Source organism: Myotis nattereri (assembly GCF_964212035.1).
Source record: "Myotis nattereri genome assembly, chromosome: X".
Classification (NCBI taxonomy): domain Eukaryota; kingdom Metazoa; phylum Chordata; class Mammalia; order Chiroptera; family Vespertilionidae; genus Myotis; species Myotis nattereri.
In genome coordinates, this window is record NC_138078.1 from 16,247,949 (window position 1) to 16,275,085 (window position 27,137).

The window sequence follows — 27,137 nt, forward strand, 5'->3', positions numbered from 1 at the left end:
CCTCTTTTTAGAGTAGTTGGTATTTTTCACTAGGTTTTTACCTTCTCATATGCTCTGAGATTTCTCAGTTAATCTTCTAACTTGGCATCTCTATCTCTAATATTGTTTCCCTTCCTTTTGTTTTAGAAAGCTTGGTGTAGAGGGAGTTGAGCTTCTGGGTTTTAATGACAGCTCTACCATTGATTTTCTCAGCTGGAAAGATCCTGGTTTAAGCCGGTCAGATGTCCAGCCCAGATGATCTGTGTATGTGTGTGTGTGTGTGTGTGGTGTGCACGTGTGTGCTTGCCTATGCATGCACACATGTTTTATAGCCTTAAGAAGCCTTAATGAACTAACAATGATTACATGCTTAGATCTCTTGAGACAGACTAGAGAAAACTTTTATGTAGAAGAGTAGGGACAATATTTTTATTTTTGACTAGCCAGTTGTATAAATGTATAAAAGTGGGGTGCATCACGCACAACATTAATTGAATGTGCGGAACACTGAAGCATGTCTCCTTGTCGCTTATTTAGCACATTAATATCTACCTTTACACATCTGCAAATTATAGACTCGAGGTAGTGAATGCTAGAATTAGTATTGTATAGCAGTTTCTGGGAGGTTCCTTCCATTGTGACCCTTTCCTCCTTTCTTTGTGAGAAACCAGGAAAGAGAATGGAAAATCCTGTGGGAAGATAATTTTAAAGGTACAAACTTAAATACTTGGTACAAAAGTCACCTCTCGCAGCGATGTTAGCCTGCCTGTGTTGTTCCTATACGCCAGTAGGCTTAGCATAATGGCGTACAAATGGCATCCTGAAAGTGTGTCATTATTTTGGTTCGGAAATAATGTCTTGTGCTCTCACGTGGGGCTCTTCAGTTTGCGAATAACAGAGACTCACTTACACTAGTTCAAGAAACAGATTTATTGAAAGAACCTAGTAGGTCCCATGAAAATCCAAGGGCAGGAAGCACTTCACAGGCGGAGCTATAGACATTGGAACTGGAAAACAAAAAACAAGGCTGTTTTCTGTGTGTCTTTGTAACTGGGGTGGCCAAGTCCTAGCCCCTCTGCCTTTCTCTCTTGTCTGTAGACTGGCAGACTTGTTTAGGGCAATGATGGCCACCGCAGGCCTTCTAGATGATGATAACTCTCAGAGTTTCCTTTGTCTTCTGCGCTGCCCGAGTCTTGATCTGAAATTCTCAAAAGATGAAGTTCTTTGCCTCAACCTATCTTTCTGCCCACAACCACAGGTTGTAGGATTTTGCTCAGCCTGTAGATTGGTTACCCATTCGTTAGATGCTCTGCCCCCCATATCTCCAGTCGGCTGTGGTTTGGAGGGTGAGAAAGGGTCTGGTACTTAGAAATACCTGGTGGTTCTCGCTTGGGATGCATTTTGGGTGAAAGGATGATGGTAGACATACCTTATTGGAATTGCTTTGTAACTTACAAGGGTTTCTAAAAAGCAGCATCTCTATGACTTTGCAATGCTTTGTGGCCATGTGCATTACCTTGTTCTGGCAGTGGCTTCTTAAACTTGAGCTTCACAGTTTTCTATGTCCTATTAAACCTGTTAGGGACCTTGGCACCTTTATGTGTTTTTTTCAGCACCCACTCAAATTCATCCTTGCCCTGCCTCTTCTAAGATATTTATAAACAAATGATCATGTGTATTCACAACAGAGGCCAATATTTGATAGCAGAGTTCTATGGTGAAATTTGAAAAGGCAAATCTTCTAATAAAAAATTAATAGCCCTAGCCGGTTTGGCTCAGTGGATTAAGTGTCAGCCCATGGACTGAAGGGTCCTGGGTTTACTTCTGGTCAAGGGCACGTACCTCGGTTTCAGGCTCACCCCAGGCCCTGCGAGTGTGTGCTGGAGGCAACCAATCAGTGTGTCTCTCTCATATAGATGTTTCTCTCTCTCTCTCTGTCTCTCCCCTTCCAGTCCACTCTCTCTAAAAATTAATGGAAAAATATCCTCGGTGAGGATTAACAAAAATTAATAAAATAACCTCCATAATGTATTAAATTTTCCTGTGTGCTTTTCTTAAATTCTGGGCTAGGTTGGATCTGTTTGGCTAGTTGCTCGGTGAACCTTCACCCTGCTCTTTATGACTTGGCCTTTTAAATAAATAATCAGTCTTGTGTGTTTACAGGTTGAGTGTTCTAGCCTGGGGGATGTATGTATATGCCACACCAACAGTTTTGTTAGTTACTTTATGATCATTATCTTATTGTTCTTGAAAACTGATCCTTAAAACAATGAATAGCATTTATGTTTAGTGGCAGTAATAATAATTTCCTTTTAAAGATTGTTTGGAGCCTGAGTGTTGCTTAGTGTTTGAGCGTTGACCTATGAACCAGGAGGTCACGGATTTGATTCCCAGTCAGGGCACATGCCTGGGTTTTAGGCTCAGCCCCCAGTAGGGGGTGTGCAGGAAGCAGCCAATCAATGATTCTCCCTCATTGATGTTTCTAGTTTGCTCTCCCTCTCCCTTGGTCTCTGAAATCAATTAAAAAAATTTTTTTTAAAGATTCTTGGTAATTACTTGCTCAGATAAAAGTAATTTGGTAAATTATCATATTTAAAATGTTGGTTTCTAATTAAAATTAGAAAAGTCTTATTTGAAAGCTTGTTATAAGTAGAACTTGCATTCTACCCCAGAATGAAAGACATGAAATTATAAGCCAGTAGTTGAATTTTGGTTATGTGGGTGATGTTTAAAGTTTTTACATTTTTATGTTAGTTCACTTAAATAGAAGTGAAATAGAAGTTTGAGTACATGTGTGTTGTATACACCTCAATACCCCATGATCATTCATGTCCTGGGAGAGACAGTGACTGAATTAACATGGCCCAGCCTTGGCTTTCCCGGCAGGTGGTCCTCAAATCTAGCTTCTCTTCAGAATTACTTGCTAAGCTTTTTAAAATATAGATTCAACACAGACCTACTGCATCAGAATCTCTAGGGGCTCATTTTATAATCTGCATTTTTTTAAAAAAAACTTGGTAGTGAATTCCACATACAATGAGGTTTGGGAACCACGCAAGGCCTCTAGTTCCTAGTCTGACCAAAAAGAACATTTCTTGCCCTGGCCGGGTGGCTCAGCTGGTTGGAGCATCATCCCATGCACCAAAAAGTTGTGGGTTTGATTTCAATTAGGGCACATACCAAGGTTGTGGGTTCAATCCCTGGTCCGGTGCATACAGGAGGCAACTGATCTATGTTTCTCTCTTCCCTCCCTCCCTCCCTCCCCTCTCTCTAAAAATCAGTTTTAAAAAAAGCATATCCTCCAGTAAGGATTTTAAGAAAAAGAATATTTCTCCTTGAGAACTTTCTCATGGGCAAGAAGATTGTTCCATTTAGCAAATGCTTGCTAGCTGTGTATCGTGTCCAAGGCATGATGATGTGCGATGGGAATTTCTAAAGATGTGTATGAATGTAGATTTTACCATTACTATCCCCCAAACACTTGAATGGCTGGTGTATGTGAGTCTCATTGTGGTGGTTTGAGGTTTTCAAGCATCATTATGTGATTTTTAATTACAGCGCTGATACACCATAATTTGTCATGATGCTTTAAAAACTCTTATTCACATGTGGTTTTAGGAAACACACTGGGTCTTTGGGTCTCAAGTTGATGGCTTCTATCTGGGTTCTGCCATCTCTTCTGCATGTTGCATTTGTGTAATACCTTTTCTTAATAATACCATTATACTCTCATGTCATTGGGCAAGCAAATGCCACGAGGCGATATCGCAGTTAGTGGGCACTTTTTCTTTTATGGTGAATGGAAGAATGATGTCAAAACACCTTTAAAGGTGTTATATACTTGGAGGAGTTGTTTTGAGCAGATGTATTGGCTTTGTGTATGGATAGCAGAGCATCACTTTGAGATTTTAGGATTTGTTGGTTTAAATAAAGTAGCCTTGGAGGTTCTTGGTTGGCTTTGTGCTATTGTGTCACTAGGTGGAGATGTAGCGTTGTTTGGTGCTATAGCCAAAGCAGAAAGAGTGCATCTTGATTTCTTTTTACAGAAGTACTTTACAGATATTTAATGAGGTTTATTATACCCTAGGAAAAAACCCTGCAAATTTAATATAATTCTGTATTTTAATTTTTTTGGGTTTCAATTAAGTCCTACTTTAATGTTTGTTTTCACAGTGATCAACTCTTTTTTTCCTCTCCTCTTACTAACATTTCCTCATTATTTCATTTTGTCAGTTATTCTAATGTCTCTGTGGTTCTTTTAGTGGTTTAATTCTAAAAGTTGAATAATGGAATCTGAATTTTTATTCCGAGGTCAAATAATATATACAATTTTAATTTGCTAGCAATATGAGATCAATGAACTGAAACTTACAGTCGGAACACACCTGAATCTTATCTTTGTATTATTTTAGGTTGATATGTCAAGTTTTAACATATTTAAATTCTATAGGGCTTTAAAAAATTTTTTTTTATTGATTTCATAGAGGAAGGATGAGGGAGAGAGAGACAGAAACATCAGTGATGGGAGAGGATCATTGATTGGCTGCCTCCTGCATGGCCCCCACTGGGGATCAAGCCCGTAATCCAGGCATGTGCCCTGACCAGGAATTGAACCGTGACCACCTGGTTCATAGGTCAAAGCTCAACCACTGAGCCACACCAGATGGGCAAGCCACAAAGGCTATTTTTAAAAAAGGAAGTAGTTAATTAATTAAAAATTCATCAAGTTAGAAATTGTCCTTGTTTGCTTATCTATTATGTCTATCTATATCTATCTATCTATCTATCTATCTATCTATCTATCTATCTATCTATCATCTGCTTGTGCCTGTGTTATTAGTGCAGCAGCTAAACTTTTTTCTTTTTTTGCAGATGCGTATGAAACCGCCAAGATGTTATGTGAACAGTATTACATGGTAGCTCCTGAGTTGGAAATTGAAGAATTCAATGGTAAAAGAATAATTTTAACCTTAAGTACAAAGAAGTTGACCCAAATCTGATTACTCCTAAGCTATATTTAAGCAAGATCCTAAAGTTTTGTTGATTTAAAAAATCTTTTCTATATTTTTAAAACCTTTTCTATATCTGTGGTCAACTAGGTATATTGTTGTAAGGAGTTTTTGTACAGGAATGTATAATCTATTAGAACTCAAAAGTTCGTGGCACAGAAATAATCCAGTAGAAAATGCACAAAGGTATAAATAGGCAATTCTCAAAACAGCAAATGCAAACAAACAATAAACCTATGGGAAAGTGTTTAACTTTATTAAACAAAGAAGTATAAACAAAACCAAAGAGAAATGCCATTTTTGTCTTTCAAAGTGGCAATGATTGAAACATTTTATTGCCTCGAATTATTGCCCAGAAAAACACTTTCTTACCAACACTTACACATTTCTGGTATAAGTTTAAATTGGTCCAGCCTTTCTCAAAAAATGCCACCAATATTCTTTCTCTTTGACCCAGTAAGTTAGTAATAGTCTTATTCTTTGGCCCAGTGAATTAAACTTCAAAAAGGGTATTATAAGAAAATATAGAAAATATAGATATGCACAGTTGTATGTACAAGAATGGTGAGCACAGTGGTTTCCTTATAGAGAAAAATGAGAAGATCCAAGTTTTCTACAACAGAAGACATTAACATTGTGGTTCACTCATAAGATAGAATACTATGCAGCCCTTTAAAATAATGCTTTAAAAGAATCTTTTAAACACACGCTATAAAAGTTTGTAATAGTGCAAGTTCACTGGAAAATATTTTGAAGGATTTCTAGCACATAGGGAGAAACAACTCTGTGTGGAGAGTAGGGTTATAGCTGACTTTTCTATTAATCGTATGAGTCTATATTTCCATGTTAAATTTTTTTTAAATTTGTAAGTTACCAAAAAAAAAAAGACATACTCATTGTAAAAATACAAACAATACAGAAATATAGAGTAAAAGTGAGTCTCCACTGCTCTCTCAGTTCCATACAGAGCTTCATTTTTTACATAAATGGGGTTGGAAATATTCATGTTCTATGATGTTTTTTTCACTTTGCTTTGAAGATCTTTGCCTGTGTTGTCATTTAGAGATTTTCCATAGTGTAGATTGCCATAATTTATTTAATGATTTCCCAATGAAGGTGTGTGTGTGTGTGTGTGTGTACGTGTACGTGTACGTACGTACGTACATACGTACGTGTCTGTGTTTGGAGGGTTGGGAAAATTTGTGAACGTGTGGAAGTATTTCTGTACATTAGATTCCTAGAAGTAGAATGACTGAGTCTTACGGTATAAGCATTTACAATTAAAGATAAGCCCGGCCGGCATGGCTTAGTGGTTGAGCGTCGACTTATGAGCCAGGAGGTCACGGTTTGATTCCTAGTGAGGGCACATGCCCGGGTTGAGGGCTTGATCCCCCATGTGGGACGTGTAGGAGGCAGCTGATCAATGATTCTCTCTCATCATTGATGCTTTTACCTCTCAGTCTCTGTCCCTTCCTCTCTGAAATCAATAAAAATATATTTTTAAAAAGATAAACCAAATTCCTTCTTAAAATATACCAGAACTGCATTGCACTTATCACATGATCTCATTCATATGTGGGATATAATGATCAACATAATTTGTGAACAAAAATAGATCCAGAGACAAATGCCAGGGGAGGTGGGTAGGTTAGAGAGCAACCAAAGGCTTGTATGCATGTATATCAGCATAACCAATGGACACGGACACTGGGATGGTGGGGGCTTGCCCGGGGTGGGAATGGCTGGGGAGGGGGAGGTCAATCGGGGAAAAAGCAGACATATGTAAAACTTTAGATAATAAATTAGAGAGAGAGAGAGAGAGAGAGAGAGAGAGAGAGAGAGAGAGATTAAAATGTGAAAGACTTCAGGCTGCTGTTGTAAGACATTGGCCCCTACATTTTACTAGAAAGTATGGAATCAAAGCTGCTTTCAAAGTCCGTTGGGTCCTCTGAGTTGTGACAATGTTTTGAATCAATACACTATGAGAACCTAATGGACTTGGCTGGAGTATTCCTGAGTAGAAGCATCAGAATATTCTCTCTTCCTCCTGGCTGTTTGGGGCCTGACCTCACTGTCCCGCTTTCTGTTTGTCAAACATGGAACTTACATTCACAAGTAGTAACCAGATGCTCTTCGGCATGAATAGCAGCCTCACTCACTGTAGGCCAGAGCAGCGAGCCTGTTCTTGCTGATTCCCAGGTGCAACTGTGTCAGCCGCTCCTTCCCAGCGAAGTGGTCACGCTGGGCAGCACACCCCGCCAGGAGCAGAGCTGTATGACTACTTTTGTCATTGTCTCATGCATGACTTTTTAAGCCCTTTTTCATCACCACAAAGATAAATGAATGCTGGTGGTTAGAGGCAGCCTCTAGTTTCCTCATGCTTTCAGGTAATGTATTTATGATTTATATTTATGATTTCTTAAATGTCAAAGCTCTTTGCGAGTGCAGTTCAAGACTCTGCTTTGTCTCTAGTAAGTTCTGTGTTAGAGATGCAGGTTGGAGGTTGGCCCTGAACACCGTAAGTAGACACTATCACTGCAGAATGAGAGAGAGTGCGCGTGTCTCCAACATGATGGCTGACTGTTTTCAGGGAGCGGTCAGATCATATCCAGATACTTAATGGATTTATTTTCAGAGCCTGTGTGAACCAGCATAGCATTGCCTTTCAGGATATTCCCGTTGCCCAACGGGTACCTTTAACAATAGTCAGCGACATGCTTGCTGCCCTTGCTCTGCATTCTAGACGATAAGACTGCCATTAACCCAAAAGAACAGTCATTGCTACCTGAGGATGTAAGTTTGGCTAGTTTGACACACCACCTTTTTTTCCCCTCAACTTTTTTCTTTTCCAATGTAAACCCCTGAGAAAGTGGTAAATAGGATTATGTAGGACACATACTGTGTGAACACCACAGTATTTACCAGTCCTCACTAGAATTTGGAATATTGGGGGCCAGTTATAGTAAACTTCCTTCATTATCCTTTCTGTAACACATTTAACAGCTTTATTTACCTCAGATCTTTCTGACTGGCCACTTGTGGCAACCCATGTGGGTTCCTCCAATGACAAGTAGCTATTTCATCACACTTGTCCTCATTTCTCTTGAGAAATCAGTTGCCAAAACATTAAGCAAATAAACATTTCTAATTGACCTTTTCTGAACCCATATGGTAAGGCAGCAGGGCTTAGGGGGAAGATGGGAACTTTGTAGCTTAACCAGGCAGTAGAAATGTGGATTTGAACACTTAGATGTGGGCCTTAGACAAGTCACTTCCTGCCTGACACCCAGCTTCTTCATCCATACGCTCACTCTGTGGGGCAATCCTATATAATAAAAAGCTAATACACAAGTCAACCTAACCGTGGAACTACCAGTCACTATGACGTGCATTGACCACCAGGGGGAAGATGCTCAACGCAGGAGCTGCCCCCTGATGGTCAGTGCACTCCCATAGAGGGAGCTCCGCTCAGCTAGAAGCCAGGATCACGGCTGGTGAGTGCAGTGGCAGTGGCAGGAGCCTCTCCCGCCTCCACAGCAGTGCTAAGACTGTCGGACTTACAGGGAGCGAGCCTAAGCTGTCAGTCAGACATCCCCCCAAGGGCTCCTGGACTGTGAGAGGGTGCAGGCTGGGCTGAGGGACCCCCCCCCAAGTGTATGAATCTCATGCACCAGGCCTCTGGTGAAAGGATAATGTTGCTGGGATCTCAAATACAGCACCAGGCACATACTGGATATTTTTATAAAATATATTTTTATTGATTTTAGAGAGGAAGGGGGTGGGGAGAGGAGAGAAAAAAAATCAATGATGAGAGAGAATCATTGATCGGCTGCCTCCTGTACGCCCCACGCTGGGGATCGAGCCCACAACCGGTGACCTCCTGGTTCATAGGTTGACACTCAACCACTGAGCCATACCTGCCAGGTATACTGGATATTTTTAAAAGGGTGGCTACTAGAATTCAGGATTGACTTGGGAAAGATAAGACTTATATGGTTATGACTTGAATTTTTCATTTCTAGATTAGTCTTTCCTCTCAGGAGGTTGATAGCTTTAGATTTGGTGGGAAACAAAAATTTCAACTCATGCTCTCTATTTTGTTATAAGAGGTTTCATAGAAAGGTTATGTATCTACCCTGGGATAGTTGACCTCTAGTTTCTCAATATTGGGTACTTTTGTGGATATTTTCAGGCAAATGGTTCTATGCAGCAGTCAAAAAGCCATTACTGATAGCTCCATTAATACTGTAGAAATTAATTTTTAGTTAAGAGAATAGGCAGCATTTATTGACTGCTTACAATGTGGTGGGCTCTATGTAAATTAGTTTATCGCCATGATCTCATTTCATCCTTATATTAACCCAGTGAGATAAGTTCTGCGCCATTTCAGAAATGGGATGCCAAGGCCCAGATGGGTTAAGTACCTATTAATATATCTATTAAATGCCTAAGTCAGAACTTGGCCCCAATGTGACTTTGAACTACACTATATATTGTCTCTAATAGCCTTATGCATTGATTTTTGGGAATTGATTAACCATCTCTAAGTGCCCAGGTACCATTTCTCTCTTTTTCCTTCTTGAATCTCTTATTACAACTGTTTTATTTCCTCTTAGAAATCTGTTTTTATTTTAAATTTTATTTTTAATTGCAGTTTACATTCAATATTACTTTGTATTAATTTTGGGCATACAGCATAGTGGTTAGACAATCAGATATTCCCTCTGATATTTCCAGTACCCCAACTGGCACCATGGTACACAGTTATTACAATATTATGTAATTGCTTAAGAGGTAACTGCTTTTCTTTTGCTGCTTTTAAGATTCTTTGTCTTTAATGTTTGGCATTTTAATTAAGATGTGTCTTGGTGTGGGCCTCTTTGAATTCATCTTGTTTGGGACTCTCTGTGCTTCCTGGACTTATATGTCTTTTTCCATCACCAGGTAGGGGAAATTTTCTGTCACTATTTTTTCCAATAGGTTTTCAATATCTTGTTCTCCCTCTTCTTCTTCTGGCACCCCCATGATGCAAATGTTGGTATGCTTGAAGTTGTCCCTGAGGCTCCTTACACTATCCTCATTTTTTAAATTCTTTTTTCTTTTTGGTGTTCTGATTGTATGTTTTCTCCTTCCTTATCTTCCAAATCTCTGAGTTGAATATCTGCTTTATCTACTTCACTGTTGATTCCCTGTAATGTATTCTTCATTTCTGTTTATTTTTTATGTTTTCTAGTTCCCTATCTCTTTATTGAAGTTCTAATTTCACCTACTCTTCCCCTAAGTTAATTGAGCATCCTTCTAACCAGTGTTTTTAACTCTACATCTAGTAGATTGTTTGTCTCCTTTTTCTGGAGTTTTGTTTTTTTGTTTTTTTTCTTCATCTTGGAATGTTTCTTTGCCTCCGCATTTTGGCAGCATCCCTGTGTTTGTTTCTGTGTATTAGGTAGAGCTGCTTTGTCTCCTGGAATTGGCAGAGTGGCCTTGTATAGTAGGTGTCCTGTAGGGTCCAGTGGTTCAGCCTCCCCAGTCACCCAAGCAGGGCACTCCAGGTGTATCCCATGTGGAGGCTGTGTGCACCCTCCTGTTGTAGTTGAGCCTTGATTGCTGTTGGCTCTTCAATGGGAAGCACTTACCCCAGGCCAGTTGGCTGCAAAGACTGGTTGCGACCACTGTGGAGGATCAGCTGTGCTGGGTCCATCCCACAGAGCAGTACTTAGTTCCAAGGGGCTCCTCAGTCACTTGGCTGGGCAGGACATAGCCAAGTAGAGTTAGTTGGGGCTGAATGTCCCTCAGAACTTCAGGTAGCCACTCTGTGAATCGAACGTAAGATCTGAGGAAATGTCATCAACCCATCCATTTTCAAAAAGATACTTCTGAATGCACAGGAAAATATTTTCAGACAATTCTCCTATAGGGTTCACCTTCTCCATTTCGAGCCTCCAGTGTCATTAGACAGAGACCATAATTGAACTTGGCCACAGCAGAAGAGATGAGATCTTGTTGGAATCACAGAAGCTGGCGTCTCCCAATGGGAGCCAGTCTGTTCTGAGCATCCGTCTCTAGCTCAGCGTTGTTGGTCTGAGCCCAGTTTTTCCATACTTCAAGCCCTTCTTCCGGCTTTGGAGAATTTGGAAGCAGAAGTTCTGGGGAAGGCTGTGGTGCCCACTGAGTCTGCCTTGTGAGTGAGTCAATGTGGAGGCGGTTGGGTGGTGCTTCGATGTGGTCTGAAGCTGTCCGCTGAGTGTACTGGCTCTGCATTTTGCTGATGATTAGTGAACATCTTTTCATATGTATGTCCTCTTTGGAGAAGTGTTTATTTGGGTCCTCTGCTCATTTTTTAATTGGATGGGGTTTTTTTGTGTGTGTTGAGTTATATGAGTTCTTTATAAATTTTGGATATTAACGCTTTTCCCTTGAATGCATTTTTTTTTCTTTGTAGCTTCCATTATTTTTTCATTCTTATAAGAAAATTGTCTGAAAATAAAAAATTGCATATCTTATGTAGAGTTCTCTTGGTACTTAATAGATGTTGTTTTAATGAATGATATTTGGAGCAATGACTGTGCAAAAGAGAGACTTCATTAAGTCTCGAGCATGAAAAACCTGGACAGTTTTTTCCATTGACTTTTTAAAATGTACCTTTAGATGGAACATTCATATTCCATTTGTATCTTATTTTAAAAAGTCAGAAAATGTTTATTAAGAGCCCACTACATAAAAGCTCCTGGATCGGGATTAAAAAAGAGTCATGGACAAAACATTTGGCATGGCTTTAAAGGGAAGGACAGACATGTAAACTATATTGCCCCCAAAGAAAAGTCCAAGTCATTGAGCAGGTCTTCAGAAGGCTCCTAGAGAGTGTTGATTGAACTAAAACACACACAATAAAACTATGAAAGGTATTTTAATTTCCCTGAGATTTCGAGTGAAAAAGGTTGAATTCAGAAGGCTGTTTATATAGCTAGTCATGCCTTTTAGTCCAAAGAAACATTTAGTGTACTCCAAACAAAAACAGCAAAGCAACCAGGAGGTTCATCAGTGGCCCACTGATATCACCTCTTGCCATAGGGCCGTGGTCAGCAAACTGCGGCTCGCAAGCCACATGCGGCTCTTTCGCCCCTTGAGTGTGACTCTTTCTAAGCCTTAGGAGTAACCCTAATTAAGTTAATAGCAATGTACCTACCTATATAGTTTTAAGTTTAAAAAATTTGGCTCTCAAAAGAAATTTCAATCGTTGTACTGTTGATATTTGGCTCTGTTGACTAATGTGTTTGCTGACCACTGCCATAGGGTAATCAGAGGGAAATATGTCGAGCAGAAGAAGCCACAAAGGAGGCAGCAGAAGAGATGGTACCTGTTGCCAGAGGTTATCCTGGAGGGACTCCAGGAGCAGAGCCAGGAGGTGCAAAGAACTGAAATGGGAAGTGAAAGGGTAGGGGTTAGTTGGAAGCTGGTGTAAGTTAGAGCTACCTCAAATGATTAATCCAGTCCCTCATTCTTCAACAAGAATATTACAACCAAGGTGTATCAGGCCTCAGGTAAAAACCAGCAGTGTGAATGAAAATGTGACTGGCATTTAAACTTAGCAGCTGCACTGTCAGGCCCCCCTTTCCAAATTCTGAGAGAAAATGATTTTGAATGAAGAATTCTGTACCCAGCCAAACTTTCAATCAAGTGAATCAGAGGACTAAGGATTGAGAAATGTACCTCCCTTTCACACCTTTTTGAGGTAGGTTATCTGACGGTCTTGATGGTGTGTTTACTAGGGATAGAAAAAGTAGCGAAAACATTCTAGAACTTCAATCAAAAACGATTTGAGGATGATTGCTATGCAGCATGTTTGGAAAGCAGTTGATTCTAATTTGAAAAGTCTTTAAGAATGGAGTAGGTACCATGCAGTAGAATAAAAAGCTGGAAGATTTTAGTGATATGGAGAGGAAAGCATAAGTTTCTTGTGCAGTTACCCAAGAGGAAGAGTAGTTAGAAGTTCTGGGAAATATGTAAGCCTGTATCAGAAAGACATGGTCCAAATATTCGGCGACTTAAAAAGGGTAGTCTGATTTTAAGCAGTTGGAGGACGATAAAGAGAATCCATTTCACCTTAAGACTGAGAACATTCTTCTTCAAGTGATGCATGGATCATGTCATGGGACTCATAGGGAAGGAAATGTTATTCTGGGACATTGTTGAGGGTGCTCTCCAGTGATCGGTCTAGAATCTATGGGCAAAGTACAGAAGAGTTCACTGGCTGCCTCTGGGTGCAGTCTGGGGGGTTAGATAGGAAAGGGTGGAGGGACTTGTTTTCTTTTTAACAAATTTTAAAATCATTTATATATATTAATGTAGTAATTTAAAAAATAAGAGATCAACCGAAGGACTTGTATGCATGCATATAAGCATAACCAATGGACATAAGACACTGGGGGGTAGGGGAGGCTAGGGGACTGTCAAGGGCGGGGGGGGGGAATAAAAAAAAAATAACTGATTATCAAAGGGTTCAGGATTTAGAATCACAAAAGCTCTTGGTTCAGGCGTCCAGTATTAGTGCCTCTTCTGTTCTGGTGGGCAAGTCACATAGCCTCTGCAAAGCCTGTGTCTTCACCCATAATAATGCCACCCACCCTATGAGGCACACAGTATTATCACAAGAATTCAATTGGATAATGTACGTTCAAGCTCTTTGTAAACTAAGAACCAAACAAATGTTCTCTCTACTTTATGCTGTTAATTATGTACTTTGTTAGAGGAAGTAGTTAGGTTGAAATTATAACATGGGTGGCTATGTCTGTGGTCTCCTTAAGAAAGTTCCCATAGTTTCAGTCTCAAGTGATTTCAGGTCATGAGGACTACATTTTCTAGCATCTACTCAGTAGCTCACACTGCTCTTAGTGCTTGACATGGAATTAGGCATTTCTTAGATTTCCCCAGAAAATCACTGACGCAAGGAGAAAGGACTGTAGATCTCCAGGGGGCTGTTAGCTCCTAGTAGAAAAGTCATGTGAACCTTACATTCTACTCTATAATATGCCTTGTTTGTAATAATTTAACATTGCTCTTTAGTCCAATTCACCAAAAAGATGTGCCCCTTTTCCTCTGTGGCTTCACACTCCCCCTGCTGACCACTGGGGTCATTGGTAGGGGTGGGTGTCTCCCAGTTTGAAAAACACTGAATGAGCCCTGGCCGGTGTGGCTCAGTTGGTTGAGCATCCTCCCGTGCACCAACAGGTCACCTGTTCAGTTCCTGGTCAGGACACATGCCTGGGTTTCAGGCTCGATTCCCAGTAGGGGGCGTGCAGGAGGCAGCTGATGAATGATTCTCGCTCACCATTGATGTATCTCTCTCCCTTCCTCACTTTGAAATCAATAAAAACAATTTTAAAAAGAAAAAAAAAAACCAGAGTGATATTTGGATGGCCTTATGTAATGCTTAGAACATAATGATGTAGGTGATAATATTCCATATTACTCAACTAAGTTCCAAAGCATTTGAATAATTTGCCCAGGGTCACATAGCTGGTAAGTAAAGGAACTGGATGCCTCCCCCCCCCCCCCAAAAAAAAATTTTGTTGGACTTCAAAAGCATTTGCTCAGCCCTGCGTTTAGAGGTGGAAACCTAAATTAGCCTTTGTAGAGTTCCTTTTTATGTACTCAGAAAATAGAATGCAAACATTTTTTACTTTCTTCTAGTTTGGGTTCTTATTCATTGACGATTTTGTCTCTGTTTTCAGCCAAAGCTCCAGGCAAACCTATTCAGGTAGTTTATGTGCCCTCACATCTGTTTCACATGCTATTTGAGTTGTTCAAGGTAAGTGGAATTTAACAACATGGGAAGAAGTCTTCGTTTTAAATTACTTTGATTCAGGGCATAATGGATTCATTACATTAGCATAAGAAAAAGGTTTTGCATACCATTTAAAAAATTCTATTTCTGATATCCTGTGGGTTTTATAATTTGTACACTGTGAGCTGAAAAATTGCTGTGTACAATGTAGTCTTCGTGAATATTAGTATATATTGATTTTGAAGCTTAATTGTACTTTAGTGATTTGATGTAAAATCCATACTGTTTTTTCTTCAGTTAGGAGATTAGAGATGCTTTTTAGTTTCCAAACCTGGCAAGGTTTTATTGATGGTACACGGATCAACATAAAAACAATTTTACACATATTTACGCCTCTGAACATTAACTGTGCTGGTGCATTAGTCGTTGTTCTAGTCCTGAGAGCTACCGCAACCCTTTTACATATTCGAGTCAATTCAGAAGATCTGACAGAGGCAGAGGAGAAAGATATGGAAGGATTAAACCAAAAAAGACCCTCCCCCCAAAAAAGAGTCTTTAGAATCTCTCTGGCTTAAGCTGCTGCTTTTGTTAACCAGTAGCTAATGGCATTTACAGTAGCAGAATTACAGGCACAAGGCTTTGGAGCTAAAATTTCATTTCTGCCACTGTGTGCGAAACCCTAAATTGAACACCTGAAAATCACTTATGCTGATTTGCTTCCCCAAAACGATGCTGTTATTAATGCAACACTCAAAGGTGGAGATGGGCATTCAGTTGTGAACTTTCTCCTCAACAGCTGTGGCTTCTTTTTAACTGGCGTCTTCCACTTTTTTTTTTTTTTCAACCAAATGATTCATTCTGTGGGAAGCAGGTTTTCCACCTGCTTTTGAGGAAAGGCACTCTGAAACCACAGGCTGATAAGTAGATTTCAGGTTCACCAGTGAGCCTCTGCGGCCTTGTGCCACACGATGAAAACATTCCTCTTGGTTGAAAGTCGAATGGCTTGAATACCCTAAAGCCAAACTAAAAGAAAAAAGGGAGGAAAACCCTAGCCAGTTTGGCTCAGTGGATAGAGCGTCGGCCTGTGGACTGAGGGTCCTGGGTTTGATTCTGGTCAAGGGCACGTACCTGGGTTGCAGGCATGATCCCCGGCCCTGGTTGGGGCGCATGCAGAAGGCAGCCAATCGATGTGTCTCTCTCACATCGATGTTTCTCTCTGTCTCTTCTCCCTTCCACTCTCTCTAAATATCAATGGAAAAATACCCTCAGGTGAGGATTAACAAAAAAAAGGGCGGGGGGAAGAATTGATGTGTAGTATGGTAGATGGGACTTAAACTAGATGAAAAACAAAGCACCAGAGAGTGTTTCCATGATCTGAACCCACATTGAGCTAAGTTCTTTAGAGGGAAAAAATGTCATATAAATGCAACCAATATCCACTCCCCCTCACACACAAAAAATAGTGCATAAGTAAGCTCGTGTGAGTTTCTTTTTTAAAATTGTGGTTTGTGAGGGTTGTAAAGAAAAGGGCTTATTATTTCAGAACTCAATGAGAGCAACAGTTGAACTCTATGAAGACAGAAAAGAGGCCTACCCAGCGGTTAAAACCCTTGTCACTCTGGGTAAAGAAGACTTGTCCATTAAGGTAACTGCTTTGTTTGTACATACACTTTAATTGTCAGTTCATGTCATAGTATCTAGACATTGTGGAATCAGAGGGAAGGGAAGAAGACTGACATTTGCTGAATGTCGGTATTCGTCAAGCTCTATGTTAGATCTTTGACTTAAGTTACCTCGTTTAAACTTTATTAGCAGCCTGTGTTTCAGGAAGCTAAACAGGGTCTCAAACCCAAGCCCGTGGGATCCCATGACACTTTCCTACCTCCTTTGTTTTACACTGTTCATATTTCATTGGGGGCTCAAAGCCCTTGTACACTTGAGAGTAACCTCATAAGGGCTTTATTTAAAAAACTTGTTGTCTCCTATTAAGTCTGGAATGACTCCTCCCTCCCCCCCCTTTACCACCACCTCCTCCTCTTCTTTCTCCTCCATTACAGATCAGCGACCTAGGTGGTGGCGTCCCCCTTCGAAAAATAGATCGTCTTTTTAACTACATGTATTCCACTGCTCCTAGACCGAGCCTGGAGCCTTCAAGAGCTGCCCCTCTGGTAAGCATCTTAAACTGCTGCTTAAGGAAAGACCGTTAACATGGGCAGGGACTCCCCACGGCTGGGCATAAGCCTCATTGAATTGGAATGCTCCCTGTGTGGGCCTGGCTTGGAGGAGGGAGAATTTCATGCCACTGCTGCTTTCTTTGTGAAGCCTTTGGACTGAGATTTCTTCTCTGATTTGTCTGAGACACACTCAGAGCTCCATGCCTTACTCCCAAATACAGAGAAAAGGCATTTCTTGTGGTTACAGGTGCTCCAGGAGCACCATTTACTACCTGGAGCTACCCCTGGAGGGGATGGAAGTCCAGTTGCGGGTGAGCAAAGGAACAGTGCAGCATGCGTGGCTGTAGTGTGGTCCTGGCACTTTTGTGTGCATACCATAGAGGCCAAATCACTCCGGGCCCTTGAACTTCCCCACCAAATTTGTTTATATAATTAAAATGTCAAAATTAGGAACACTACATTTTTTATATTAAGTAGCACAAGCAGGAAACATATAGGTGGCGTATGCATTTTCAGAGCCCTTTCTGTCTCACTCTGGAAATAACCTTCAGCCCTATTAAGGCAGTGAGAACAGTCTGGTTACCATGGCAGCATTGAGATCCTGGTAGGGCCACACTTTCTTCCCCTGCTGAGTGTTTCTAATTGACAAACAACAATTGAACCCTTTGTCATTAAACACAGCAACATCTATCAGTCTGCAAAATGGTTCAGGGTATAAATTAAGCTTCATTTTCAAGTTCTACCTGACTGGTAAGCACGTAAGATTATATTTTATTTGCATGAATAAAATCTTACATTTTGCATTGTTTATTCAAGACAGAGTTTATTAACTCAGCATGTTGAAAACAGAGAGGGAGTCACTTACATTGGATTCAAGAAAATTCATGAAAAATCAATTTTGAAAGGCATTGCCTTGACCAGGCTCCTGGTACCTACTTAAATAAATGTCAAAAGGTCGGGGTGCAGGGTGGGGGTGGGGTGGGGGGAGAAACACCCGCTACGAGCAAATCTAGAGCCTTCCCCAGTTATTTAGAAGGAACTTGAGTTGTCTATTCCAGGTCTCAAAATACCATCCTGGGGATAGCTGTTATGTCATAGTTATTTGTTAATGAAACTGAACACCTGAAGCAAGAGACCTTAAAAAATGCGCGTGCACCATCCCATTTTGTAGATGAGAGAATAAGCTTAGTACCTCGCCCAAGGTCATTGAGCTCATCACAGCACTGGCTCTGTCTGTGTTCTTTCCAGTGTACCATATGGCCTCTCCTTGTGAAGAAATGCTTCCACTAACATCCCTCCCAGTTAGTAAACAGTCCTCAGCTTTAAACAGTCCTGGCCGATGTGGCTTAGTTGGGCGGGCACCGAAAGGTTGCTGGTTCAATTCTCCGTCAGGGCACATGCCTGGGCTGCAGGCTTGATCCCCGGGAAGGGGCATGCAGGGGGCAGCCGATTGACTGTCTCTCTCTTTCTCTCTCTCCTTCTCCCTCCTTCCCTCTCTCTCTCTAAAAATCAATAAAAATATTAAAACAAACAAAGTGGGCATGCGCATGTGTACTACTAGAGAACCTAGTGTCCTCACCCAACACGCTACCGTGTTCCAGCTCTGTGCTGTGACACATGCACTTGTTTTTCAGAAATGCCCTCCGAGCCAGCTCCCGTTGGCCTTTTGACACCCTGGAAAAGCTTCCCTGCACCTCACCGACTCTGAGTTACAGGCCCCTCGTCTGTGTTCCGCAGGACTCTGGGCTTGCCCGCCTCCTCACATCAGGCCTGTGTTGGCCCTAGGCATTGTCGGCTGGTCCCTGGCACACCTGAGAGTAGGGTCTGGGCTTTGCTGGAATGGGTGAAGCTCTTTTCCTGGCCTCTTGCTGGCGTACACTGGCTTCTTGACTGTGGTGATCTCAGTAACCATTGTGGCTGTTTTGTCTTCACTACTGGCCACACTCTGTCAGTCTTAATGCCCTTAAAAGACGGGGTACACGCCTCTGTCATATCCAGCCCTTTGAGTTAGGCCCTCCCCTGAGGAAAAAATCTAGGGAAGATGGTAGAAATCCATGTAACATAGTAGAATTGCTCTTCTGTAGTAGCCATAATAGCAATTTCCATGCGTTTAGTTTTATTATGTCTGACGAGTTTGTTTTTTTTTATTACTACATTTTCCGATGAGAAGACATTCTCACGGAGGTGCAGTAAATTGCTCAGAGTTGCCTGGCTGGTGTGGTTCAGTGGTTGAGCAACAAAGTATGAACCAGGAGGTCATGGTTCAATTCCCGGTCAAGGCACATGCCTGGGTTGCGGGCTCAATCCCCAGTAGGGGTCGTGCAGGAGGCAGCTGAGCAATGATTCTCTCTCATCACTGATGTTTCTCTCTCTCTCTTCCTCTCCCCTTTTCTCTGAAATATATAAAAATATATTGGGAGCCCCAGCTGGTTTGGCTCAGTGGATAGAGCGTCGGCCTGCAGACTGAAGGGTCCCAGGTTCGATTCCGGCCAAGGGCATGTACCTTGGTTGCGGGCACATCCCCAGTAGGGGGTGTGCAGGAGGCAGCTGATTAATGCTTCTCTCTCATTGATGTTTCTGACTCTCTATCCCTCTCCCTTCCTCTCTGTAAAAAATCAATAAAATATATTAAAAAAAATAGAATGATAGAAATTAAAATGTGTGTATATATATATATATATATATATATATATATATATGGGAAAAATTGCTCAGAGTTGCACAAAAAGCAAGTTTCAATTTAAGTGTATCTGAGCCTAAAGCCCATGCAACTGCCTAAAGCCCATTCACTGACCCCACCAACTCCTTTGTTAACCTTAGCAATGGATTTAATCAGAGGGACTGAAGCTTTCCCTCTACCCCAGCTTCAGTCTCAGTTGTTTTTATTGTTGTTAATACCTAAGGCCCCCCCCCCCAACAACCTATTACTGACAGTCAGAGTTCTACGATATAGAGATATAGGTGGGTACTGGAATTCTTGTCTTTAAAAATACTAGTATATGCACTACCATATATCCAAATCTTGTAGTATTCCTATAACCTCAGGAAGTAGTCACTCAGGAAATTTTCTTTTCAATGTGTTAGCCTTGGTGCTGGTAGATTTGCACTGCTGTGCTATTCAATTTATTTCTTTGCTTCAGAGGGCAAGGGAATCTGATAATGAAACTTTGAAATGATGTGGTTTCGTTTTGTTGCCAGTTCAAATCCCTCTCGATTGGGATTTGCTTTAAAAATGTGCTTTCAAGTGCTAAGAAAGCACTAGTCAAAAATTGCAGTATTCCTATTATTTTCTAAACCTACGAGAAGTGCTTTTGTAGAGTGAAAATAGTTTGTTTGCCATAGGCGAGCATATACAGCATTGTAGAGGTTGAATCAATTGGTTTTTTTTCTTTAAGTCTGAATCAAGAATTTATTTTAATCTTGAATGATCCTCATACTAAACGTGATGGTGTGTGTGTCTGTCTCACGGAATTCATTTTCTTTCCCCTGTAGGCTGGATTTGGTTATGGCTTGCCAATTTCTCGTCTGTATGCTAGATATTTCCAAGGAGATCTAAAACTGTATTCTATGGAAGGAGTGGGTACGGATGCTGTAATTTATTTGAAGGTAATGCATTTTTTTTCCTGTTAGTATGAAGGCATCTACGCTTTAAAACTGTAAGTTCTAATAACTACTAGATAATAGACCATAGCATCTATTATCTCTTATATTCAGCCTCAGATTTACTTAAGTTTTATGTGAAAACCATGTTATGCCTCACCCTTGACTGTACAGTCAGATATAGCAAAATATGAAATATGGAGCTATAAAGAGTAAAATGATTGACTTTCAAAACCTTAATTCAAAGTTGTGATTTTCAAAAGATTGCATATCCATTGAAAGGATTCATCTAGCAGGAGACAGATTATCATAAACTGGAATCTTTTGGTCTGTTGCTTTAAAAACTTGCTGGCTTTCCCAAAGCCACAATAACTCAGTTATCATAATATATTCATTTAAAAAGGCTGATCTAATAACAGAGTTCTCTGTGACACAGATTTTCTCATTCATTAATACTGTTATACTTTTCTTGACTTCTAAACTCTAGAATATTTGAAGTATTTTTTGAATAGGTTATATAAGTACATATTACAGAATTTTAATTCTACAAAAGGGAGAACTAAGTCTCTCCCACCACCGGCCCAAAATTACCCTATTCTGTTCCCAGCGGTAACCAAAGGTACCAGTTTCTTGTGGATCCTTCTAGAAAAATTTAATTTTTTTTCACACAAATGATTATTTCAGCACTTTGCTGTATATGTTTTTACTTTCCAGTATGTATTGGAGATCTTTTCCTATCAGTTCATATAGAACTGGCTCCTTTTTAATGGCCACATAGTGTGCTATATGTTATAAAATATAACATACATGTAATGTATTATACCGTAACTTCACTAGTATTTGGAGTGTTTATCTTAGATGCCAGTGCATTTGAATGTGTGATATTTGATAACACTTTATGGCTTTATGTTTGTAAACCTAGTATATATGGAATTTTATTTCTTTCTGAGCCCTTTGGGAGAATGGTTGCCCAGTGAACAGTAGTGCTTGGCCTAAGACCGTATAGTCCAAAGTATCTCAAAGCAATATTAACTGGATTCAAATGCTTTTTGTTGTGGTCATGTGTACGTCAGTACTAGCTTTGAATGAGTGAATATTTTTATTCCTTTAAAAAAGCTTTCATTTCATCCTCCCAGTCTAAGTAATCTACTAAAATAGTATAGTTTTAATATAATTCAAAAAATATATATTAAGGTTTCTAATGTTTTAAATATAAAATTTGAATTTGTATTTCATGTGAGACAAATGGCACTGTGGCCCTTCAGTGTATATTTTTTTCCATTAGGCTCTTTCAAGTGAATCATTCGAGAGGCTTCCAGTATTCAATAAGTCAGCATGGCGTCATTACAAGACCACACCTGAAGCGGATGATTGGAGCAATCCCAGCAGAGAGCCCAGAGACGCTTCTAAATACAAGGCACAACAGTAATAAATTACTTTGCTTTCTATCCTAGAATATCTGATTTTCCCTACAGTGTGCCAGCCTGTCAATTGATACTTTCAGCCAACTCTTCTTTGTGGTTTTATCACTGGGAAAGTAAAGTGAGCCCTGGCCAGTGTGGCTCTGTTGGGCGTCGTCCCATGCACCAAGAGGTCCCTGGTTCCATTCCCAGAATACATTCCCTGCTTTCTAGCTCGATCTCCACTAGGGGGCGTTCAGGAGGCAGCCGATCAATGTTTCACACTTCAGTGTTTTTCTCTCTCCCTTTCCCTTTCTGTCTCTAAAATCAATAAAAACATTTGGGGGCGGGGAGAAAGCAAAGCAAAGTTATCCTTAAAAAATATTGAAGCAGCTTTCTCACCCCAGACAGGAAAGAGGACAAGAATTGGGTAACCAGAATAGCCATTCAAATAGAGGCCTTGCTGTCCCAGGAGTCCTTGCACTGTGGAGATCTTAACAGCAGTGAGCGGAGTTTATCATGCCATGAATTATATTTGAAAAGTAATTGAGTTGGCAGTTTATCATCATCCACAGGGCTTGACAGGAAAAAAAAAAAGAGAAATACTGTGGGTTCAAACTGAAAAAAAACCAAGAAGTTAAAATTATCAATCAAGATAAATAAAATGCGGTATATCCACACAATGGAATATTATTAGTCACCCTTTAAAATGAATGAGGTTCTGGCACATGCTACAATATGGATGAACCTGAAATCATTACACTAAGTACAATAAGCCAGACCCAAAAGGACAAATACCATGTCATTCCACTTATATGAGGTACCTAGTGTAGTCAGATTCATAGATATGAAAATTAAGATGGTGGTTGCCAAGGGCAGGGGGAATAGGGAGCTATTGCTTAATGGGGAGAGAGCTTCAGTTGGGGAAGATGAGAAAGTTCTGGAGGTCATTTGCACAACAATGTGAATGCACTTAACACTACTGAACTGGACATTTAAAAATGACCGATCATATTGAGATTTTTTATGCAAATTTAACATTGCAATTTTCCTCCCTATCTATGATAATAAAAGCATAATATGCTAATTAGACCACACTAACTTCCAGACAAAGCTGGGCCTGCAAGGGAAGCCCGGGTCCTGAGTGCCAGAGGGAAGCCGGTGCTGGCAGCCAGGGGAAGGAAAGCCTACGCTTGCACGAACTTCGTACACTGGGCCTCTAGTTTTATTTTAATTGCATATATCTCTTCTTACCCTGAAAACCTTGTCTTAACATAATGCAGCAGAAAGCTATTTGTCTGCAAATATAGTTTATATAGCTTTGTCATTTTGTACCATTATCATAGCATTGGTCTTTTTTTTTTTAATCTATTTTATTGATTTTTCACAGAAAGGAAAGCAGAGGGATAGAGAGTTAGAAACATCGATGAGAGAGAAACATCGATCAGCTGCCTCCTGCACACCTCCTACTGGGGATGTGCCTGCAACCAAGGTACATACCCTTGGCCGGAATCGAACCTGGGACCTTTCAGTCCACAGACCGACGCTCTATCCACTGAGCCAAACCAGTTAGGGCAGCATTGGTCTTTTTGATGAAGGATATAAAGGGTATCTACACTGATGTATTTTTTTTTCCTATGGAGTCTTGTGATAGACCTCTGAGCAATATTGTGAGACTGGTCACTTAACCTCAAACGATAAAATTTAGAGGAGTTTGGTTTGTGCAAGTGAGTGCAAGCACATAGGTGGTTATGCCTATGTATACACACACATACATACACACCACCACCACCATCACCACCACTACTGGCCAAGATTAAGCTACATCACCTTAATACACCTGGATCAATTTCCTTTGATTCCCTTCTCAGCCTGTATGTAAGCCAGGTAGTGTGTTGGGCATCAGTGTGACCAATTAATTCAAACTATTGCTCTGATGGGGGAGTTGTTGAGTAGTATAGAAGCAGTCTTTTAAAATAACATCCATTTGAATTGTAAAGAGATGGCTTTAGTTGACTATTGTTTTAAAGGCAGTTTTAAAGCTAAACAGTTTAGAGGTTGTATACTAATTCAGATGTGCTTAATTAGCCCTGGCTGGTTTGGCTCAGTGGGTAGAGCATCGGTGTGCAGGAGGCAGCTGATTGATGTTTCTCTCTCATCGATGTTTCTGACTCTCTATCCCTCTCCCTTCCTCTCTGTAAAAAATCAATAAAATATACTTTTTAAAAAGTTGTGCTTAATTAGTATACAACACTGTTCAGCACTATAATTTCTAATGTAGTGTTAGACAAACATATTTTAGCAAAAGACAATTTTTAAAATGCTAAAATGGTTAGCCTGACAATTTAAATTGTTAAATCATACAAGTAGGATAATCTTGGGGAAGTATTCACTAGGTGAATGAGAAATTCTAAGAAAACTTATTCTCTAACCAGGCTTTTAACAGTTCTATTGATATAATTCATATACCATAAAATTCACCCTTTTAAAGCATACAATTCGGTGGTATTTAGTACATTCACAGAGTTGTGTGGCCCTCACCACTCCCTGATTTTAGAAAATTTTCATCTCCCCCAAAAGAAACCCTGTACTTGCTAGCAGTCATTCCTCATTTCTACTCAGGTTTTTAACTGAGAGTAAAGTATATATAGGTAATTAAATGGCAATTCTTTTTTCTGTAGTAACGATAGAGAATAATTCTGAGATAAGGCAAATATCTTTTAATTATCACTCTAAGTAAACACTGAGTAAGTCTTGGTTAAAATAGAGAAGGTTATACTCATAAACTCACTATGGATTTTCCCGTTATTTTCTTTGTAGAGACAAGATCAAGACTAATAGAACTTTCTAGAGAACTGAATGCTCTGGTCCTCTCTGTGAAGAAAGATCATCTTCCGCAAGTCAACCTCTGAGCTCCTTTCCTCTACCAACTCTGAGTGTGACACCATAGTTACTCCAGTACTGGACCTTTCCCAGAGGAACTTCCATGTAGCTACTTCAGATCTTCCAACTAGCGTAGTAAATTGAGTACCTTTATAGTATGTTGTGATTTGGTTGGTGCCTGTCATAAGAGAGCACAGAGCCTCGTGAGCGCTCTCGTGTCCTCATACCTCTCTCCTCATTATCATAGAGTCAAATGTCTACAGTGTCCCCAGGGTTCTAAGCTCCCTCCTCATCCCAGATACAGATCTCCACTGTTGTACTTTGTGACCAAATACCATGTTTGTCCCAAACCACTGACTAAGGCCTGGGGAATTGAAGACATTAGCTGAGCGATAATTCAATCCCAGGGCCCTTCTCACATGCATCACTCCTCGCTCTCTGATGGAGAGTTTTGCCTTCTGCCATCTGATCGTATTCTCATTGTGAGGTGTGTGTATTCCACGTTTAGTCTTTGATGCATTTGTTTTATTTTAAAATCCACGTATATGCTTCTATTATGTCCATTAAGCCGTTCCAGAAGTTGTCTTGGAATTTTTCACTTAATTGCTTGGCTTCAAAGATCTTAAGTGAAAAACTACCTTCTGGTCACTGTCAAGTTTGTAAAGAGTGGGAAGTAGAGCTTTTATGCTTATGTAAACTTTCTACTAACCTAATACTGTACCTTTGTCATATGATACTGCTTTGTAGTTTCCTAAGGAATTGGAAGTCCTTGTGTGATGTACTTCACTAATTGTAAAATAGACTAAGGGTAAAGTTCTTTCTACTTTATTTTGGAAAATGCCCTACATCTTCATCATTTTCATTTTCATGAATTTTAGCCAGTGTTAGAATTGCCGATCTGATTTTCACAATCGTTTGCTTTTGGCTGAGAGTTGGAATTGGCAGAGGACTTAAGGTGAGGGAAAAGGAGCCGTTATTATTGCCCCATAGAAGTAGAAGCTATCGGAGAGTCCGGATTACAACCCGCCACTTACATAGCTTCACGGGGTGTGTTTCTTTCATTTCATTATGCCCTAGTTCCCTTCATCTTTAGAAAGAACTCGCTCATGTCTTCCATCCTCAGAGGATCTCATCAGAGACGTCATAATCAGTTAGGTAGAAGAAAGGCCACTGTACATCCAAGACAGGAATGACAAGATGGTCTTTATGGAGGCTGAGTCAGTGTCTTGGGATAGGGCTTTTCCACCGGATTATTTCCTTGTGTAAAAAAATGTAGAAATAGTGGTTCTTTGCAGTTAAAAGCCCTGGCTTCCTTATACATGTTAGATAGTATATGAGTATCTTCCTAGGCCACTATTTCTAACATACTCCTGCCTTGTTCTGTTTCACTGTGCTTGAGGCATGCCCTTTGATTGTGATGCCCTTACAGCAAGATCCGTGTAAAGGTTGAAGATGGAAGATAGGGTATGGGAAATCCTCTCACATTCCTCCCTTTACCGATCTTTTCCAAAAGAAAAGATTTTTTCCAATGTTTTAGTGACTTCATTGGTAGTCCTTTACTAATATGTTTTCTAGTTGACTCATATCCATCTGACCCAAGTACAATCTTGCCTCCTATTTGTTTTCTGCATTAAGAATTTAACTTTGCTCCCAACGTAACCATGAGCAGAGTTTCAGGAACATCTGGCATTCTCACAGTTTAGTGACCCAATATTCATTTATTGTTTTTGTTGGCTATGCATGATTCTTTGAACTTCCGTGCATCCCGTTGGCTGTTTGATGGGTTTGTTTCTGAGCAAATGGTCAGATGTCTATCTATAAGTTGTAATATAAATAGGCATTGACCCCTTTCCTGCGAAATTCATTTAGTTCCCTCAATTCTATTGTTTGGATTTCATTGACTTGATTTTATTTTAAGTATTTAGAGACTGTCTACTATTTGGAACAGTGCCAGGCACATAGTAGGTGCTTAATAAATATTAGTGGAATGAAGGAATGCAAATTGAGAGACATTAACCTTGGGTGGAGGGCAACATCTTTAAATTCTTAAGCTAGCTTTTGTTTCCAAATTAAAAATCGTTCCATTCAAGAGCTGTGGAGGTACTGAATTTCCTATTCATAGTGCTAAGCAGTGACCTTGAAATGTAGAGAGATGAAAGAAAAGAAGTAGGGATGGATCCACAGAAGGTTTCTGATCCTTTTTTTGTCTTTAAATATTCATTTTGACTCCTTAATACAGTGGTTTATTTCCATCCAACCGAGTGGCATGGTTTTATGGCCTTGCTTGTAGATTCCAAAGAACTTTCACTCA

At 40.2% G+C, this 27,137-nt stretch overlaps 1 protein-coding gene across 1 annotated transcript in view; it reads left to right on the forward strand.

Annotated features, from left to right (window-relative positions):
• The window catches only part of PDK3 (pyruvate dehydrogenase kinase 3), a 68,573-nt gene extending 41,681 nt beyond the window's left edge, over window positions 1-26,892 (forward strand). The window contains exons 6-12 of the mRNA XM_081115156.1: window positions 4,852-4,929; window positions 14,717-14,793; window positions 16,313-16,414; window positions 16,827-16,937; window positions 20,436-20,549; window positions 21,829-21,968; window positions 24,764-26,892. Of these exons, the coding sequence (XP_080971282.1) occupies window positions 4,852-4,929; window positions 14,717-14,793; window positions 16,313-16,414; window positions 16,827-16,937; window positions 20,436-20,549; window positions 21,829-21,968; window positions 24,764-24,794 (653 nt within the window). The 3' untranslated portion in view covers window positions 24,795-26,892. The remainder of the gene's footprint in view (window positions 1-4,851; window positions 4,930-14,716; window positions 14,794-16,312; window positions 16,415-16,826; window positions 16,938-20,435; window positions 20,550-21,828; window positions 21,969-24,763) is intronic.
• The last annotated feature ends 245 nt before the right edge of the window (window positions 26,893-27,137 follow it).